The following is a 21,695-nucleotide window of genomic DNA, read 5'->3' on the forward strand; positions in this document are numbered from 1 at the left end:
TTAATGTGTTTACAGTGTCTAATGCTTAGTGGGGTCCTCCCTAGTCTTATCTGAGTTACATTTTACCAATATTTTATTAATTTCAGCTGATTTCAAAAATGTTAAAAACCCTGAAGCCATATACTTCAATACTACTAAATGAGTACATCTAAGTCTGTTACATGTGTAGGTTATAATGAGCTTATTTAAAGTAACATAATAAACGCGGATGACTGAATTCCTTTAATTAAATTATAAGAAAGGAAACCTAAAGGGATTTTCTTGAATTAATAGATAAGAGAATATTTTATGGAAGTGATAGTTTCTAAAATATAGGGACTATTTGTGTCTTTAGTGCAAGAAATTTAAGAATTAAACATGTTAATTGTAAGATTTCATTTTTCTCAGATACACCTGTGAGATCTGAATGGAGTGAGCTTCAAAGTCAGGAACAGTCTGAACAAAAAATATCCGAAGTGAGTCCTTTTGGGATTGAAACAGCTATATACTCAGTATTTTTGTTCTTTTGTTATTTTATCTTAGTTTGTTACAGAAACTGTCACCTTAAGACCATTAGATATAATTTTTGATCATGACTTCAGAGTGTCATTTTCTAGACTGTTTCTGAAATTTCTGAATTATGCCATGTTTTAAATCATTTTGGAGGTGTGATTAGAACAGGAGTTACATTTTCAGGGTTATAATACTTTCTTAGATGTTCCCTCCCACTAACACTAAGTACATTGTCCCATCCTTTGGTTTGTCTGGTCGCAAGACATTTCCTTTCACATTCAGGAAATGTTTGGTAGCTAAATATATTAGTCATGGGAAATAGCATTTTTCATCAACATTAATATTTTCCATATTTCCCCCATATTATAATGTCTCCCAAATTAGGGTACATCTTACAGTTGATTAAGAAACATAATATACTTGGCACATAAAATAGTGGTAACCTGTACTAATGATGTTATATCTTTTGATACCATAATTTGATGAATATGGTAGAGGACTGGCAAAATGGAGTTGTATCGTCCTTTGTGTAGTAGCTCCTGCATTTTCCGTTTCATCTAGAAGGAAAAAGTAGTTCCCCTATCTTTCTCATCTCAGTATAAAATACCATAACATTTAAAAATTTTAAGCCTAATTGAAAACACCATTGTTTTCTTTCCCTTTGACAGTGAGAATTTTAGTAGATCTTGATTTCTTGGGATATATACTCAGACCAAATTTTTTCTTATTTGTTATAAAAGGGATATATTGTAATAGTTATTAAAATATCTTCCTTCTAGGGCTTGATACCCTCTGGCACTGAAAAATGTGGTAAGTTAGATTTTGTTCCTTTTTGTTATAGATTATATAGATTAATCTTCATAAAATAGCACGTCTCATGGTGTACTGAACCTGAACTATGTAGTATAATTCTTCTAAATTAATTACTGTCTCAGATATTACTAATCTGGAAAGTAACATTTATAATTGGTAGTTACAGGCTAATGGAGAAAAATTTATTTTAAAAATATTTTTTCTATGTTTTAATTTCTTTTGCTTATAGAAACACTTAGAATCTAGATCTGACTGTGATTTGAATAAATGTCCCAAATTCATCTAGATTATTGAATGAGGTCCCTAGAAATCAGTTGTTTGGAATTCTTCCTTTTAGCACTTTGCATACGTGAAGACCAGTAAGATTATGAGGCTCAGCCCAATGTTATAATCCCAAATTAGAAGATTTTTCTGCCATATTTCTTATATTATCATGGTAAAATATATTATTATTATTAATTCCTATAAATCGGTGCCATGAAAGCAGCTCATCAAACAGCCTAGCCTGTATAGTTCCCCCAATTCATCAGTCCTCTCTGCCCTTGCCCTCCCTTCTGCTTCAGCTGGCCGCTCCCTGCATCTCTGCTTAATGGGGCTCCATTCCCTCTCATAAATTCTTATTACTCTTTGTCTCCTTTTCTGGGGCAACATATCATAAGGAAAGAACAGAAGCTTTAGAGTCAAGCCTAACCTGGTTTGCAATTTCATTTTTACCATTTTACTTACTGTGTGACTTAGGCCAAGTCACCTCATCTTAGCCCTGTTTGTTGTTGTTTTTCCTCTGAGAAACGGAGGTAATAATTGCACCTACCTGAGAGCATTGTTGTGGGAAGTTAATCAGATCACATTCGTGGAATATCAGCACTGTGCTCGTCACATGATAGGCACTCAAACGGAAGCCAGGCTATTAGTGTTACTGTCTTTATTCTGTTACTTCTGCTGATATTGCTGGATCCCTGTGTCCTTTATTTCTTAATGTATGCTAACTCCTTTCTGAATTCTCTAGTCCATCTAGACACTGTCCTCCATTACTCTAGTCACACTCTAAATTATCCTCCACTTTCTTGCTCTTAACTCCCATACCATTTTATTTTATCCTTTGAAACTCCTCATTGCTGCTGGGGAACATCACTCCGCTTTACAGATTGAGCCTGCAGTTCTGGATCTACATCCATAGTTCGGCCTTTAGCTTTGCTTTATCTTACATGTTCTGGTTGGTATCCTTTCTATTTTCCTTGAATTTTCTAAATCTTTAATTTCTTCTGGGCAACCCTCTCAGGTCCTCTCCCTCGTCGGGAATTTTGTACTATCCCTCAATAAACTTCGCTTTGCTGCCCACCAAAAATAAATAAAATAAAATAAAATAAAATAAAATAAAATAAAATAAAATCATCAATCCTACTCTTACTCAGTAGATGACCTTTTACTTCACTGAGAAAATTGATGCCTTTTGACTAGATCCTCATTTCTTTCTAGAAGTCAGTCCTGAAACCACTAGTTTCATCGTCATGCATCTCCTCTCTGTCCCCACTGCACTGTACATCATTTTACTATCAAACTTACCACACCAGGGGCGCCTGGGTGGCTCAGTTGGTTGGGTGACTGCCTTCGGCTCAGGTCATGATCCTGGAGTTGCGGGATTGAGTCCCACATTAGGCTCTCTGCTTACCAGGGAGTCTGCTTTTCCCACTGACATCTCTCCTCTCATGCTCTCTCCCTCTCTTAAATAAATAAATAAAATATTTAAAAAAAAACTTAGCACACAAGTACAATGATAATGTGCTTGTCAGTCTCCTACTAGACTAGGCCTCGGCTTGTTTTTGTTCTGACCTTGAGCTGAATTAATTAATTCTTAGGTTTTTGAAGAGTTGTTTAGGGGTCTCTGGCTGGCTCAGCTGGTAGAGCATGGGACTCTTGATCTCAGGATCATGAATTCAAGCTCCACTTCGGGTTTAGAGCTTACTTTAAAAAAAAAAAAACAAGTTGTTTAAAAACAAAGAAACAAGCAAAAATGAAGAATATGTGACAGAGACTGTATATGGCTTGCAAAGCCTAAAATAGTTATTCTCTATAGCCCTTTATAGAAAAAGTTTGGTGACTCTTGTCTAAACTATAAGCACTTAAGGACAAGGAACTTACATTCCTCAATCTGTATCCCAGGTTTCCGTAAAAGTTTCTTTAACAAAATTTCTTTTGTTATTAATCTTAGGCATTGGTAATTAAATAAGTAAACTAAAATTTAAGTGCTGTAAAACTTTCAAAGAAAATAATTACGGTTCGAAACCAGTAGTCCAGAAAAAAAACAAAAAGCCAGTAGTTCATTAATTAACTATGAACTTGATTGTCATTGATTTCCATATAAGGCATTTCACTTGCAATTTTTGCCTTCAGACATTGGCACATAGTATAACTACCTTAAGGAAATATGAAATGGCAAGATTGAGATTTATTAAATACGAGCATAAGGAGAATCCATACATTGCAGAACAACTCACAGAAGATTTTTGTGTACCCCTAGACACCTGTAACACATTTTCTTGTGTTCACTACCATTGCATTTGTATGTATCTGGGCCTCTGAAATTATGATACCCAAGAGAGAAAACTTGCTCTTTTAAATTAATACAGACATTAAAACACTTAGAGGATTCTACATACGATGCTACAAATGATGGTGATTAACAATGGCTTTATTTTGCATTTTAGATCATCCAGCAGGAGGTATTCACACAGAGACTTGTACAGAATGTCCACCTATTTTCAGTAACAAGAAAGGTCAAATTTCAGAAAGTCCAACAGAGGCCACAGATATTGGTAATTTGTTTACTAAATAAGTTTAAAACTTTAGTTCTATAGTTAATGCTGGCAAAGATGAGAAAAGGTTATTTGCCATCATGTCACACTTTCCTGAAGGCCAAGCTTATCAAACTTTTTGCCATGATTTATTCAGGTTCTTAAGTGAACTACCCAAAGCAAATTAAGAGTTTTTAGTAAATGAAAATACATTTCCAGACACTGACCAGTTACTCTGGTGTTTTGATTACAGGTTTTCGTAATCGCTGTGGAAAACCCAAAGGACCAAGAGAACCACCTTCAGAATGGACATGATTCAGGGAGCTAAAAGACACTTTAAATTATACTGGAAAATTCAAGTGCCACTGAAAGCCAGATTTATAGTATTCCATCTTAAAAATGTGGGACTAACAGCAGTGTAGATTGTTACCTTAGTATTTTTTTTGCTGGGACCATCTACCTGCCTTATACTACACTTAGGAAAAAGTATTACATATGGTTTATTTTGTAACTTCAAGTATTATTGCCTTAATGTCTCTTAACCCTGTTACACGCTGCTTGTAGACATGTTAATATAGTAATACTTTTATGATAAATTGAGTTTAAGGACTACTCTTTTGCTAATGTTTTATCATGTATGCATTATTTTGTATATGTACAGGGCAAGTAGGTATATAATTTGATAAAGTTGCAGTCATAAAATATTATTAACAGAAGATGTAAGAAATTCTGCATGGTCTAAATCTTTGTGTACCTTATTTGTAAATTATTTGCCCTGAAGTTTTAGAAAATAGTTTCTGAATTTTAAAGTTGCTGGATTCATGCAGCCAGCTTTGCAGGTTATCAGAGATCAAAGATTGTAATAATAATACATTTTGTAAATTGTAAGCAAAAAGTTATTTTTATATTATATACTGTCTAATTGTCCTCCTAATTGTCCTTGTTTTCATCTAGTCATGGAGATTCAGTAAGTGCCTTTGAACAATATTGAATTCTCTTAGCTCGTGTGTGTTACTTTAATATTTGAACTCAAGTGAGATTAGCAGACTGATATCAAAATACATGTATGTTTCAGGATATTTGACCTGCATTAAAAAAGCAAAAACAATTTTACAGTGCCTACTTGTCTCGGTTTTTCATTCCTCATTCCTAGGAAATTAGAGTTAGTATCCACCTTCCTACTGGCTCAGCCTTGAAGTCATAAGTGTGAATGGGGTTTAAACTCTTTTAATTAAGAGTAGGGAGCACCGTCTGCAAAATCATGGTTTCACCATTTTAATATTTCTACTAATGTTAATATTTATCCTTAAGTCAGCCCTAGGCAGCCTTCTCGTTATTGCCTACTAAGATAAAATAAAACACCAAGCAAAGAGACATGAGGCTAGGAAAGGGAAACTGGTTTCTTCCCACTCCACAACTGGAGCATGGCTCCCATCCATAAGTCTCAAGGTTGAATTCTGACACCAGGAATTGAAGTTAATGGACGTCTGTATTTTCCCTCTGTATACAAAAGAAAGAAGAAATTATGAGACTAAAGTGAGACAGAGTGACCTTATATGAATAGGATTACTGTGGAAGAGAAAATAATACTATAATTTCTTGTCAGTTTTTCTTTAAGCTCAATGGTCTTCATGTTCGTTCTTAGAATCTCCCATTTCCCCCGTATATTTTGGTCATAAGGAAATGTGAATACAGTGGACCCTTGACATTCACGAGACACAGACACCTCTGTAGCATATCATTTTCCTAAAAATCTTTAAACTGAAATAGAGTGTAACTTAAAAAAAAATATTTAGCTCCTCCACACACTGGATGATTTGTGTAATATGGTACTAAAATCATTTACAAACATTTTTTTGTTAGGAAGCAGTTGCTTGGAACATCTTCATTGAAAAATAATATGTATTCAGAAGAGTGCAAAAATCATATTAATCATCACAAAGTTTACACACATGTGTGAGTGTGACCACCATCTAGGTTGAGCAACAGAATGGGATCAGCCACTGAGAAGCTTTCCCCTTGGACTTCGGAGATTTGTTTGTTGTCCCGTGAGTAGCGGTTACTTATTTTTCATTGCTATAGAATTTTGCATTGTATGCATGTACCCCAGGGTACCCATTCTGCTATTAATAGACATTTTGTTATTTCTGGTTTGGGAATATTACAAACTATGCTACTCTGAACAATTTTTTTAAGATTGATTTATTTGAGAGACAGCGGGAAAGAATCCCAAGCAGACTCTGCACCAAGCGTACTACGAACATTCTTTAATGTGTTTTTTGGTGTACGTATATACATAAATCTGTTGGCTATATATCAAGGAGTAGAATTTTGGGATTATGATGTATGCATACATAGTCTCCTTTAAAACAATTGTCCTAAGTGGCTCTGTTAAGTATTTCTTTTTTTTTTTTTTTTTAAGATTTTATTTATTTATTTGTCAGAGAGAGAGAGGGAGAGAGAGCGAGCACAGGCAGACAGAATGGCAGGCAGAGGCAGAGGGAGAAGCAGGCTCCCTGACGAGCAAGGAGCCTGATGTGGGACTCGATCCCAGGACGCTGGGATCATGACCTGAGCCGAAGGCAGCTGCTTAACCAACTGAGCCACCCAGGCGTCCCTGTTAAGTATTTCTTGATATTGCCCTTAATTTTCATTTTAGCCTTCCTAATGGGTACAAAGTGGTATTGGTTAGGATCCAAATATATTATTTCCTTCATGACTAATGATGTTGAGCATATTTTACGTGCTTGTGACCGACCACATGGATATTCTTTTTTTATGAACTACTATCCTAGTCTCAAGGAATTTATATTTTTTATCTAAGACTACATTTTTTGGTTCAGGGAATGATGTAGATTTTTTTTTCCCATTGATCAATCACCATTTAATGCCCTTGCTCCACTGTCACAGTTTTGTCAGGTATCCATTGATACCAGTTAGGTATCTGTTGATCTGCAAGTATATTTCTTGTTTTTTGTTTTTTTTTTTCCTTTGCATTCTATTGCCTATCTGTAGGATGATATTTTTTTTTAGATCTTATTTATTTATTTGAGAGAGCACATGTGACCATGAGTAGGGGGAGGGGCAGAGGGAGAAGGAGAAGCAGAGGCTCTAGTGAGCAGGGAGTCGGACACAGGGCTTGATCCCAGGACCCTGGGATCATGACTTGAGCTGAAGGTAGACACTTAACTGACTGAGACACCCAGGCACCCTTCTTAGGATGATATTTTAAATTCTGCCTTTTTCTAGCTTTAGCTTTCTCTCGCGGGTTAATTTTTATATTGCCTGGAACACTGGTAGAACAATTACTCATTTTTCTTCTTTCATGTAAAGCATATGGTAAGTTCCTTTTTTTTTTTTTTTTAAAGATTTTATTTATTTCACAGAAACACAGCAAGAGAGGGAACACAAGCATGGGGAGGGGGAGAGGGAGAAGCAGGCTTCCCACTGAGCAGGGAGCCCAATGCAGGGCTCCATCCCAGGACCCTGGGATCATGACCTGGCAGACGCTTAAAGACTGAGCCATCCAGGCACCCCTGGTAATTCTTTTGTATCTGAGTTAAATCACTGCCAAATTCATCCTACCTCTTTATCTAAAACTTCCACCTTGTATAGCTGAGGCTACAAAGGCCTTTAAATCTTTAAATCTTTCTATTTCCATAATAATCAGGTTAGCTTTCCTTTGGAAGCAATTTTTCATAAATAGTACTTTTCACTCTAGTACTTTCTACTTTATGGATGTTTTCTCTATATATTGATAAAAAGCAATAAAGTCATAGTTCTAGGTCCGTGCTGAGCCAGCCTCAGTCTTTAGCTAAGTAACTTAAGTATAACAGCCTCAGGTAGGACCTGAGGGAAATCAGGTCCTGAGGGACAGGAGGGAAATCACAATCTGTGTTCTAAATCCCTGGGGTCACTTAAAGTTGTTGAAACTGAAGGTTAAATTCTTTTTTTTTTTTTTAAGATTTTATTTATTTATTTGACAGAGAGAGATCACAAGTAGATGGAGAGGCAGGCAGAGACAGAGGGAAGCAGGATCTCTGCCGAGCAGAGAACCCGATGCGGGACTCGATCCCAGGACCCTGAGATCATGACCTGAGCCGAAGGCAGCGGCTTAACCCACTGAGCCACCCAGACGCCCTGAAGGTTAAATTCTTGAATGTGAAGAGTTTACTGCATATCAGTTTGTCTTTTTATCTTCTCAGACTGAATTTACAAATAAGTAGAGAGTCAAGTTCTTATTCCTATTTGAGTAACTAGATGGATAGGAGGGAAAGGGAGGGTATCTTGGTTCCCAGAATTCTGGTTCGAAAGGAAAATCTCAATTTTAAATATGTTGAGTTTGAGATAACCCCAGAGCACCCAGGAGGTGATGTTTAGTCCATAGGCAGATTTGAAGTTCAATAAGAAGTGCCCAGACTATGGGGCACCTGGGTGGCTCAGTTGATTAAGTGTCTGCCTTCGGCTCAGTTCATGATCTCAGGGTCCTGGGATCAAGCCCTGCATCGGGCTCTCTGTTCAGCAGGGAGCCTGCTTCCTCCTCTCTCTCTGCCTGGCTCTTTGCCTACCTGTAATCTCCCTTTCTGTCAAATAAATAAATAAAATCTTTAAAAAAAAAAAAAAAAGACATGTCCAGACTAGAGATCAATCATAGGGAATTAACACAGCCAGGAATGAAACCATGAAAGCACAAAAACCCCAGGAGATTGATATTTAAATGAACTTTTGTAGTAATATTGTAAATCTTCACCTTTCTATTTGTTGAAACTTGATTTAGGTTAAACATGGGCACTATCCCCCACCTTGGTGAATGGTGTCTTCATTCTCCCATTACCCATATTAGTCATCTAGGACCCCATTTATCTGTCAATGTACTTAGATCTGCTCTACTAACCTAGCCCCTTGAAAGAAATGATCATGATATTCAGTGAAAATGTTGGTATATATGTATATACTTTGAAAACATCTAAATGTACAAAGTAGAACTAATTTTAGATATATGTATGTTCCTAAACAGTGTTCTGACAGAGTAAAAAATAAATGTCCATTGACTAGGTGAACTGAATCCAAGTCCATAGCACGTGTTAAGATAGTTAGTCCACACCTGATTTTGGTTTACATTCCCAACCACCCTTCTATTAAGTTTTTGTATTTTCCAACTTCATGCCTTTTGACATGTGATTTCAAGCACCCACATAAATACACTCAGGGAGTGAAGCTTAGTAATACGTTGTTTATATACTTGTCCCTGCTCCTGGAGTCAGCTCAAAAGTAGGAGTGGTCAAAAACATGACCCACTAACTGTGAGTACTTTCCCAAGAATATATCCATAGTTTACATATTTACATAGTTTACAACCGAATAGCTGGCTCTGTTCTGAAGACATTATACATAAATATTAAGGACTTTTTCACAATTAAACTAAAAAAAGACTGTTTTGTGCTAAATGTGAAAGGGAGCAATACAAAGAATAACTGCAATTTGCAATCTGAAGCTTTTGAGACAAACTTAAGGGAAGAACGCCATCTTATTATACTGAACCCAATAATGTGTTCTGATTGTAATATTTTTCTTGAAATATGGTACGTATTTGGTACATGGATTGCAATCCATGAAATCATTCTGGTTCAATCCTAAATATAGGATTAAATTGAATTAAATCACTATTATGCTAGTTTGGGAAAAGTTCTTGCTTTTGTTTTCTTATACAGATATCTCCTCAATATCTGCTTTTAGTGATGTTACATTGGATATCAAAAATTCTATTAATAGCTTTCCTTTTTAAATTTTTTTTAAGTAAGCTCTGTGTCCAACATGGCACTTAAACTTACAACACCCAGATCAAGAGTTGTACGCTTTACTGACTGAGCCAGCCAGGCGCCCCCAGGTCCTATTAACAGCTTTCCAAATAATGAAATGTGAATTAATTTCTGATTTTAAATTCTCTATTCTCTAATACTAGATCTTTGTTACATAGCTCTTAAAGGCCTGAAGCTCAAATTTTCATTCTGGCAGATGGAGAATTGCAAAAGCATTAAACTAAGATTTTGGCACATATCCACTCAATAAGAAGCCCTTGCATATTTCCTAAAAGTGCAAAGCAGATGTAGTTTTGAATATAAACTGTATTTTCTTAACAGATTTGCTGCAATCTGTTTCCTCAGTTACTTGTCTTTAAGGTGCACAAATCCCATAAAATGTATGGGATTACTGCAAATGACCAGTACTTAGATCATTAAACCAGCAAAAAGCAGCGATGCTTGAGTAGCTCCAGGAGGTGTGTCTCTGTTCTGTACTATAACAAATCTGGGCTTTGTTGAATTAGTGGAGGAAGGGAATTCCAGAGTCAGGTCATTTTACATTTGTTAGAGATAGCATGGCATATGTACTGCTATCATGACTTAATAAAGTAGCATTTGTGACTTGAAAATGTGTTTGCCAAAATGTCAACAACATACTCTTAGCTACTACAGAGTTATGCCTAAAGAGCTAAGCAGGAAACAGGAAAAACAGTTCTAAATTTCTTAAAATACTATTTTTTTAAAATCAGTAATTCTTTTTTTTCATAGTTAATCTTTTTTCTTTTTTTTGCCACGAGAACTTTAAAGATCCACTCTCTTAGCAACTCTCAAATATGCAATACAGTATTAACTACAGTCACTGTACATTACATATCCATGACTTATTTTATAACCGGAAGTTTGTACGATTGACCCACTTCACCCATTTTGCCTACCTTGACCCTCGATATTACATTTTTTCTGATTGAAAAATTCTTCAGTAGGATTAAGTACACAAATGTGCAGATTATCTAGACCTCTGTAATATTTTAAAGTATTGTTCCTTCTAAATTGTAGCTTTATCTACTTATATATAACTTATTAGAATATGTTCACTTTTTTTAAGATTTTATTTATTTGAGAGAGAGAGACAGAAATAGCATGAGTAGGGAGGAGAGGGAGAAGCAGGCTCTCCTCTGAGCAGGGAGCTTAAATATAAAATCTAAGGATTTAGCATCTCTTATTGTATTTGAAGTAAGCATACAATAACATTTTCATGCAGCTTCTATGCAAAAAATTGAAACTACCAATCTAGGGATACTACATATGTCATACTTTGAAAGATGTAGACATTAGCTGAGATTAACATTAGAAAAACATTTTTAAAATTAAAATTTTCTATATACACATTTGTTTCAGAAAAGTGAAATGCAGTTTCTAGGGAATTTCCTATTGCTAATCAGCATAACAAAGTATTTTTTACCATCTTTTCCACCCAAAGTGAGCTGTCCATTTTAATGTTACTGTTCCCTCTGTCACTATCAATTTGCCCGTAACAGAAATAAACTGAAATGTATATGTACAAGTTTTATCTTTAGATGTTACTTTCATCTGAATTTACTTAGGAAGTTAGGATCAGAGATTTTTGAAAGTTGGATTCCTTGACAAAGGATTTCAAATAGAGCTTTTACTGTGGCTGTAAGCATTGGAATATGATCGAACTTTTCCCCATTCAACCAGAAGGGGGCAGCAAAGCAAACCAAGAGGAAATGGATGGATCTAAAAAAGTCAAGGAAAGGCACTCAAGAAAATTGAGAAAACTAACGGCCTGAAAGCTTCTGTGAGTGGCTTCACTGTTTGAGAATGTTTATCAAGGCCCTAATACCAAGTGTCCCACTTTGCAAGAGGCAGGAGCAAATCTTAAGGCATCAGTAGCCTTCAGGTAGACTCAGACTTATCGAATAAAAATTATTAACTTTGCTAAATGCTTACCAGGTGCCAGGCACCCTGATAATCTCTGAACACATATAACCTTGCTTAATTGTTATAAAAACCTTGCCAGGTAAATATCCCTGTTTAATGGATGAATCTGAAGAACACAGACTTTAGGTAATTTCAAGTCGCACAAAGAAGCAAAGCCAGAATTTAAACCTAGCTCCTATTCCCAATCCTTAAATCCTTAATTTAAGGATTTAACCCCTCACTATATGCCTCTGTTCAGAGAAGCTAGGGGTGTAGGCTTCAGCGGACAAGAAATGTTTGCACGTTAACTGACTAGAAAAGGGGCTAGTTACTTAGGTCAAATGTCATTTGTAAGCTTTAAAACCTACGGCCTGAATACCAATGAAGCCTGGAAATCATGGCCACAGTATTTTGCAGCTTCTCCCATGGGGGTGGAGTCTGGTTTCTTACCCTTGGTACCTAGGCTGACCTTCTACCTTGCTTTGGCTAATAAAACACAGCAGATGTGGACTGATTTCCGGACTGATTCTGTTTCTAGAACCTAAGAGGTCAGACTCCTCCTGTCTCCTGGAGCCCTGCTGCTGGCATGTAAAGAAGTTAACTACACCACTCCTGAGAGACTATGTGGAGCATCAGCCCCAGCCAATACCACGTGGGAGGGAAGCATCCCGCCTCACGCCTCCTGTCCCCAGAACGGTGAGAAATATTCAAGTGTCTTGAAACTGCTATGTTTTATGGTGGCTTATTATGCAACAATATATAAGTGAATATAAGTCAATATAAGTGAAATAATGACAACAATGGAAAACCAAAAATGTCCCAAGTCTACGAATATTTAAGGTAGGTTCGACTTTTGTCCTGTCTACTGTTACTTTTCCACTATTCAAAGGTGTATGAAATAACCGTGTGTCCTTTCACTGCCTTTTCTCAAATATAGTTGCTGATGTACAGTGAAAATGTCAAAAGGCTGTAGCTTAAAGCAAAGGAATTTTCAAAGTTTCAAATCCCACCTTAAGGAATTAGAAATGTACCCAACTTATATATATGTATATATAAATAAATAAATATAAATATTTATTTATATATTTACATAAATACACACACACACACACACACCATATATATACATATATCCACAACACACATATATTTTCAAGTAATCTCTATACCCAGTGTAGGGCTTGAATTCACGACGCCAAGATCAAGAGTCTCATGCTATTCCAACAGCCAGTCAGTTACCCTGAAATGTAACACCCATTTAATAACCCTCTGTAAGCAGATCTTAGGGTAGGAAAACCATTTACATGAGCTCTAAAATAAAAGGACATCCTAGGAGTCCTTTTAGGTATTACATTCAAGCTACATAATACATAATAATTTTTAATGAGAGAAGTCTTAAGCCCCTGGTTGGGAGGTAACACAGATCTAAAATCCGTCCCTTTTTTTCCCCCCATGCCTCAAAACGATTGAGAACTTTTGATAAATAACTTATTTAACAAACACTCATATAATGCCTCCTATATCCACATACTATTGTGAATGACTGTATTTAATGAGGTAGGCACTGTCTTTAATGTCCATTTTATAGAAGAGAAAGTCAGGGTACAAAGAGAGGTTAACTAACTTGTCCAAGATCACACTCACCAAAATTTTGGTCTTTTTCTACTGGATGAAGACAGTGGCGGTGGAGGCAGATATGGGGTTAGGCGGCATTATGTATTCAAATAACAGTCCCCTTCAGTAACCCTGGGAACTAACCACAAGAGCAGGGAGGCCTTTGCGTGTCATTTGAGATCCACGATGTGGCTCCAAGCTTTCTAGCTCCACCTGCCACACTGGCTCGCCACCCTACACTTTAGCTAGAGAAATGTAGCCCGCACATATACCTTGGAATTTTTCACCTCTGTGCTTTGTTCTTTGGGTCTCCTCAACACCCAGCCCCTGCATGGAATACCGTCACCACCTTCTTCAAGAGCAGTGTGCACTTGGCTACCTTTCACAGTCCAGCAGCGGTCCTCTCTTCATAAACCTTCCTATTTCTCAGTGCATCAGTGCCTTGACTTCTGGCCCAGTGACCTGCTCTTCCATCAAGTCTCCTTAGCTCTAGCATGCTAAGCAATTTTTTTCCACATCATTTAAAATTAGCTGTTTTAGGGGGAGCCTGGCTGGCTCTGTCAACGGAGCAGGCCACTCTTGATCTCGGGGGATTGTGAGTTCGAGCCCTACATTGGGTGTAGAGATTACTTAAAAATAAAATCTTAAAAAACATATATAATGAAATGAGCTGTTTTATAAATGTATCTTCTGCATTATCTTGCAAACCTCCTGAGTGCCTAACCCAGTTTTCTCTCTATATTGTGAACACATTAGTTGCAATAAAATCATGTGAATAGAAGTGGCATTCAGTCAGGGGGAAGAGGAAATCTTTTTCAGGCTCAAATCCTGTTATATAAATTTTAGAGACAAGCGGAATGACATTTCCGGTATTACCTCAGCGCAGTGTTGGTTTAAGGGTAAGGAATAGCAAATTCACGTCTTCGGTTCAAGCTAGAAAATTCTAGCAGTTCCATATAAGCAAGGGAGTGAAATCCAGAGGTGTAGGACACTAACTCTAAATGGTTACCTACTAACAGGTTTTAAGATTGTTTATGAAGCACAAAGTTTAGTAGAGACTAGTGATCACTAGTTAATAAGCTCGCTGTAAGAATAGCTCAAGTTGGGAAGCTTGGGTGGCTCAGTGGGTTAAGCCGCTGCCTTCTGCTCAGGTCATGATCTCAGGATCCTGGGATCGAGTCCCGCATGGGGATCTCTGCTCAGCAGGGAGCCTGCTTCCCTCTCTCCCTCTCTCTCTGCCTGCCTCTCTACTTGTGATCTCTCTCTGTCAAATAAATAAATAAAATCTTAAAAAAAAATAAAAATAAAAAATAAAAAAAAGAATAGCTCAAGTTAACTGGGGCTGCAGTTCCCCAAGGGAACTATTCAGACCTCACTTTAACCAACTAACCGCCAATTTTCCATTAGGCAGAGATGCCACAATTTTCCTTGAAGAAAGTGGCATTTGGGGGATTAATTTTAGAAAAACAAGGTAGCATTTTGATTTTGTAAGCTATTCGGAATCTGGGGGGAAAGGACATAATCACTGTATCCTAGATAAAACATCTGTTGGCCTAAGCCAGTGTCTTTGAAACTTTTTTTTTATTATCGGTCCCTTATCCCCCCCCCCCCAAAAAAAAACAGGAGAAAGTATAGATTAAAATTCTCCCTAGTGAGAGAAGTAGGAATAATATTTTGTTGGTCCTATTGAGCTTTGGAAGGGCACAGTCCACTGTAATGTCTAAGACCATTGTTGCCCCCTAGGACAGAATTTTAGAATGCATGGGCTAAGCCCATTAACAGAGAGAATTGCAAGTTCAAGATTGCAGCCAGCTAGTTCTGGGAGGCACAGATCGCCCCTGTGTCATCCCCTTGGCTGCATCTGATAACACCAAGGCTCTCCTTGTGCTTCTCACACTCATCTCACCTGGCTGGGAGTGTGATTTGGGTTGTTCTTCCTTTTTTTTTTTTTTTTTTCCAAGATTTTATTTTATTTATTTGAGAGAGAGAGAGAGAGCAAGCATGAGGTGGGGGTAGTGGGCGCAGAGGGAGAGGGAGAAGCTTCCTACCAAGCAGGGAGCCCGACATGGGGCTTGATCCCAGGACCCTGGGATCATGACCCAGGCCGAAGGCAGATATCCAACTGACTGAGCCACCAGGGGCCCCTATTCTTCCTCTTTAAAATGAGACAGAGTGCACTCTCAAACGTTCAGGGATGAAAAGAACAGTAAGAAAATATTTTAAACATCAAATCTAATGTTTACTCTATAAAAACTAGGAAGTCTTAAAAAAAGAGATATTATCTGAAAATTTACTTTCCATATAATTAGTGGTGTTACTTCAGAAAGGCTGCCTGCCTTCTTCTTCATTCCTAGACATACCAAATATACTTTAAAATACACAATTATTTTTATCCACTTCCAGAAAGTCTGTGATGTTTCTCTTAATGAACACTATGATTTACCTTCCTCACAAACACTGCTACAAGGATTAAGTTATTTAACATACATAAAATGCGTAGCACAATAAACTTTCTGGCATAAAACACAGAGCCATAAATTAATTATGAAAGAAACAATGTATAACAATATGAAAAGACAAAGAGCTTTTTGTAAAAGTGATTGGAGTGATTATTGACATAACTGTAATATGGTTATGCATCTAAAAAATTAACAACTGGGGCGCCTAGGTGGCTCAGTGGGTTAAGCTTCTGCCTTCGGCTCAGGTCATGGTCTCAGGGTCCTGGGATCGAGCCCCGCATCGGGCTCTCTGCTCAGCGGGGAGCCTGCTTCCCTCTCTCTCTCTCCCTCTCTCTGCCTGCCCTCTCCATCTACTTGTGATCTCTGTCAAATAAATAAAATCTTTAAAAATAATAATAATAATAATTTAAAATAAAAAATTAACAATCTTTACAATTCTTTATTGTGACCAATTATTCAAGTATGTGTTCAAATTTCTGAGTCTCATAAAATGTTTTTGACAACTGGTTTGTTTGAATCAAGCCCCATGCTGCATTTACTTGCTATGTCTTTTAAATCCTTTAATTTTCGCTTCCCTGCCCTTTTTTCTTGCCATGTATTCATTGAGGAATCTGGGTCATTTGTCCTGTAGAGTTTCCCACACTGCAGGCTGCACCAGCTGCAACCCTGTGGTGGTGTTAACGTGTGCCTCTATCCCTCTATTTCTTGTAAACTTGGTGTTTGGATCTGGAGGCTCTCAGGTTTGCTGTTTTGAGGCAAGAATGCTTCATAGATGCTGCTACCTACTTACTACTTGTGTCAGAAGGGTCATAATGTCTAAGTCTTAGGGGTAATGCTGATCAGTGTGTTCAGGTACTGTCAGTCTGTTTGTTGTGATCTGTTCACTCAAGTTTCCAACAGCCTTTCATCTCATGCCATCTTCCTCTTTACAGGCTTTCCTAGGCTTTAGCATCAGGAAGGCTAAAAATGTATTTCTCAAACTCCCTTGCAGCTGAGTTATGGATATAATTTAAATTCCACCCCCTAGAGGCACTCGTGTACTGTGAAAAATCTAGAATTGCAGGGGGGAGGGCCAGGTTCTGAGGCATCCTCCTCAATGGGGCGTATTATAGTGAAGGTGATGTGACTGTAACAGTGACTGTAAGGGCGGCTTCCCTGTTCAGCAGGTGGCTCCCTAATTATGACATGAGCAGCGGTCCTTTGACAGCCCAGTCCTAAAGCATGGATTTGTGAGTCACTCCTGAAGCTCAGGTTACAGCCCTGCCATTTGTAATATACCAGGCAATAAATCCCTTTGGGCTTAAATTACTTAAGGGTGGATTTTGTTCTCTGCATTGAAGCCTGACTAATTGTCAGAAATTGTCAAACAATTGCTTCTCTGATTAAAAAAAAAAAAGAATTGGGGCGCCTGGGTGGCTCAGTGGGTTAAAGCCTCTGCCTTCAGCTCGGGTCATGATCCCAGGGTCCTGGGATCAAGCCCCACATCGGGCTCTCCGCTCAGCAGGGAGCCTGCTTCCCCCTCTCTCTGTGCCTGCCTCTCTGCCTACCTATGATCTCTGTCTGTCAAATAAATAATTAAATCTTTAAAAAAAAAAAAAGAATCTAGTTAACTTGCTAACAATTGCCCCATTTTGAAAATAGATATTCTAGGAAGATAAACGTTTATTTATTTTTAAAATTCCAGTGTGTAATGTACAGTGTTGTATTAGTTTCAGGTGTACAATCTAGTGATGCAACAGTTCTATATGTTACTCAGTGCTCATCACCGTAAGTGTACTCTTTTTTTTTTTCTTTTAAAGATTTTATTTATTTATTTGACAGAGAGTGAGATCACAAGTAGGCAAAGAGGCAGGCAGAGAGAGAGGGAGAGAGGGAAGCAGTCTCCCTTCTGAGCAGAGACCCCGATTCGGGGCTCAATCCTAGGACCCTGGGATCATGACCTGAGCCGAAAGTAGAGGCTTTAACCCACTGAGCCTCCCAGGTGCCCCTTAAAATTTTTTTGAGGAAACTCCATACGGTTTTCCAGTTTCCAGTTTGCATTTCCACCAACAGTGCATGGAATTTCCTTTTTTCCCACATCCTCTGCAACATTTGTTTCCAGAGTTTTTGATTTTAGCCATTCTGACAGTGTGAGGTGTGTATCTCATTGCAGTTACGATAAACATAAAAAAAAAATCATATAACTATTTCATAGTCTCACTGTATAAACTTTCTTAAGTGCTTTTTTTTTTTTTTTTTGTCAGAGAGTGTGAGCAAAGACAGAGGGAGAAGCAAGCTTCCTGCTGAGCAGGAGCCCGATGTGGGACTCGATCCCAGGACGGCGGGATCATGACCCAAGCCGAAGGCAGCCGCTCAACCAACTGAGCCACCCAGGCGTCCCTTAAGTGCTTTTTAAACGTTTAGAAATTAATCATGTTAAGGAAAATTAATCCATGTCCATTAACAAAGACAATTTTACTGAAATTGTCTAAATGTTTTAAATGTCTAAAAATTTTAATACAGTAATGTCAAATACAAAGTGCTTTTTAAACATTTAGAAATTAATCATGTTAAGGAAAATTAATCCATGTCCATTAACAAAGACAATTTTACTGAAATTGTCTAAATGTTTTAAATGTCTAAAAATTTTAATACAGTAATGTCAAATACAAGGCATAAATCTTCAGAGTCTAGCCAAGAGGTTTTTATTCAATATTTTATATAATGTTCCAACACAGAGAAATTGAAAGATTATACAGTGACCCATATACCTGTCACCTGGATTCTACAATTAGCATTGTAATTTTTTTTTTTTGATCACAGAGCTAATCATCTATAGTGAGATCTGTTTATCTCTTCTTACATTAATTCTTGTTATTTTTTGGATATATTTTAAAGTAAGTTGCAAACATGAGTATTTTTCACACCTAAACCCTTCAGCACAGCAAAAGGATTTTTTCTTTTTTTAAGGTTTAGTATTTGGCCACGAAGGCTTCCAAATGCCATCAAATGCATCAGGAAGTCAGTCAGTCTATAGCATCCTACAGGATCAGAAGGTCTCTGGAAGGGGTTGCATGGAGTATAAACGGCATCAATCGGAGTGAAAGACTCAGTCCGAAATCTAGCCAGGGGTCACAGTACCTTTTATCTTTACTCTCCTCTTTTTACAGGAACTTTCATTATAGAAAAGAAAACACACAGTAGACCCCCTCTCCCCAACACGTGATTTATGCCCTCCTGGTAGCTAGCTTTTCTTTAGTTCGGAATCTCAGAAAACTTGATGGAAATCAGGATGCTATATTTGAGATGAGCTGGTATCACGGACTCCAATTAACTGGCTGACTGAGAACTCTCCACAAAATCAGGGGCTGTCTGCTTTCGTAACTTACCTGCCCACCCCGACCCACCCACCCATGGGGACCACTGCCCAGCATATACTAGTGCTCAATAAAATTACTGCGGGAATGAGGGAAGGCCAGTGCTTGATGCCAAATATAATCTTCACACATTTAATGTCATCACTAACCAAAGATGCGAGTCTTTCTTTTATAAACGACAATAAGCCTTAATATAACAATAACAGCATCGCTGGCCGGGCCTGCAACTGAGCAGAAACAACCATGTTTTCCATACACACTTCAGTAATTCGTCATAAACCTATGTTTGCATCCCCCTGGAGTGCAGCCGACTCTGCTGGGGCAGGTCCCGCAGAGTCCTAAGGCTGGGCAGAAGCAGGGCTGTCAGGGCCAAAGGAAAGCTCCGTTGGGGGAGGGCACACAGTTGCTTTTCAGACCTGTCCTGGGGCGTCCCTGAAATAAATGCGAGATTCCGAAATAGGACTGATGCCATCTGTGAATAAGTAGAGGCCGGAGTCAGTGGAATTCGAACCATTAGTGCCATGTTCTTCCCCTTTTGTACCTTCAGACTGGTGATACCTGAGGAAGTTAAGGTACTTTGCAATTTCTTTTTTTAAAGCAAGCTCTCCTCCCAACTGGGGCTTGAGCTTTCCATCCCAAGATCCCGTGTGCTACTGACTGAGCCAGCCAGGTGCCCCTCCACTGTCATTTTTAAACTACCCTTTATAAGGTGATAATTTTCTTTGATTCTTCCTTGGCCTGGAAGGGCATTTCCATATTCAGCACAAGTTCATCAAGTTAGCACATATCTCAACAGCTACTATGGATTTTTTTTTTTGAAGATTTTATTTATTTATTTATTTGACAGAGATCACAAGTAGGCAGAGCGGCAGGCAGAGAGGGGGTAGGGAAGCAGGCTCCCTGCCAAGCAGAGCGCCCCATGCAGGGTTCCATCCTAGGGATCCCTGAGATGTGGGGCTTGATCCCAGGACCCTGGGATCATGACCTGAGCCGAAGGCAGAGGCTTTAACCCACTGAGCCACCCAGGCGCCCCTACTATGGATTTTTAACAAATATTTTGTCTCTACAGAAGAATGAGACACAAATTGTTTTTTATTGTGACTGTATAGAGAACATAAATAATCATTTCAAATCAATCAGTTTTCCTGTTAGAGATCACATGTTGGAATCAAGAGAGAGAATTGTGAGATTTAAAAACCATAAAATCACCTTGTATTTTCTTCTCAAAATAGGTATTTGAAGGAATTTTAGGACACAAGCTATAAAAAGTTAGAGGTGCCAGCAATCTCTTACTACAGCTAGTGCTGCCCTCTCACAAAAGGATGTTGTGTTGTTGTGTAGTCCCCAAAGACTTTCAAATGGCCCAGTAATGCCTGTTGTTAAAGTAAGCCTAGAGAAAATCCACTCTTCCAGATGAGCCAGAAGAGGCTACCTGCCACGTGGTGGAAAGAAACCCAGCACTGGTTATAGGCAGAAGGTGGTTGACTGGGAGCAAATATTCATTTGTTCTTTCTCAGAACTTTCTCTACGTCAAAGTTGCCACCAGTGATGGATACAGCCCCCAAAATAAAAAACATGTGGTGATGACATTTTCATAATGGTAAAATTATCCAATTAAATTAAATTTTATTTTGGGGGGCACCTGGTGGCCCAGTTGATTAAGCCTCTGCCTTTGGCTCAGATCATGATCCCAGGGTCCTGGGATGGAGCCCCACATCGGGCTCCCTGTTCAGTGGGGAATCTGCTTCAGCCTCTACCTCTGGCGGCCACTCCCCCTGTTTGTGTTCTCTGTCAAATAAATACATAAAATCTTCTAAAAATTTTTTCTTTTTTTTTTCCCCTGTAATGACTTTTCCATGTATTTTGGTGTTAAGATGTCCTTTTATGAATAGTGGTAATGGATGATAGTTTTTTTTTTTTTTTCCCTTTTCCCATGACACTTACCTTGGCAAAAATTAAAGTATCATCCATGCTAGTTGCCGAAGTTATTTTGGAAATTTTACTTTACCTAAAAGTCTAATGCCTAGAAAGTCTAAAACATCTCTCCCAAATTAGGATTCTATAATGCAAAACATAAATAATCAATAATTTTATGAATTCATTTTTCCTATGCAGGTATTGGGCATGAAACTAAACAAACTGAAAACTATTGAGGTAGGACAGGAATTCCTGTCTCCCACAAGCATCTCAAATTCTCTCAAGGGATAGAGAAAAATTAACTGATAAAAGATAGTTTCTAAAGCGAACTGCCTACATTTAATTCCTAGTTCTGCCATTCACTAGCTACATTATCATGGTCAAATTACTTAACCTACTCTGTGCTTCAATTTCCTTATTCATAGAAGGGGGATAATAATAGTGTCTAGATCATAGGGCTGTTGTGAGGATTAAATCCGATAATCCATATAAGGAGCTAAATATACTGAC

General features: G+C 38.0%; 1 protein-coding gene and 1 long non-coding RNA gene across 5 annotated transcripts in view; one reads left to right on the forward strand and one right to left on the reverse strand.

Annotated features, from left to right (window-relative positions):
- PTPN12 (protein tyrosine phosphatase non-receptor type 12) overlaps positions 1-5,215 on the forward strand; it is a 93,506-nt gene extending 88,291 nt beyond the window's left edge. The window contains exons 15-18 of one of the 2 annotated variants that reach the window (XM_047694655.1): positions 388-455; positions 1,272-1,302; positions 4,011-4,118; positions 4,351-5,215. In XM_047694655.1, coding sequence (XP_047550611.1) covers positions 388-455; positions 1,272-1,302; positions 4,011-4,118; positions 4,351-4,412 — 269 coding nt within the window. In that variant the 3' untranslated portion in view covers positions 4,413-5,215. The remainder of the gene's footprint in view (positions 1-387; positions 456-1,271; positions 1,303-4,010; positions 4,119-4,350) is intronic. The other variant, XM_047694656.1, reaches the window with a different exon arrangement.
- Positions 1-21,695, reverse strand: part of LOC125080692 (uncharacterized) — a 136,672-nt gene that overhangs the window by 78,590 nt on the left and 36,387 nt on the right. The window contains exon 2 of one of the 3 annotated variants that reach the window (XR_007121455.1): positions 3,977-5,597. The exons of the other annotated variants lie outside the window; for them this stretch is intronic. This is a non-coding gene — a long non-coding RNA (uncharacterized LOC125080692). Of the gene's footprint in view, positions 1-3,976; positions 5,598-21,695 lie in introns of those variants that run through there. 3 annotated transcript variants of the gene reach the window in all.

Source organism: Lutra lutra, chromosome 11, assembly GCF_902655055.1.
Source record: "Lutra lutra chromosome 11, mLutLut1.2, whole genome shotgun sequence".
Classification (NCBI taxonomy): Eukaryota; Metazoa; Chordata; class Mammalia; order Carnivora; family Mustelidae; genus Lutra; species Lutra lutra.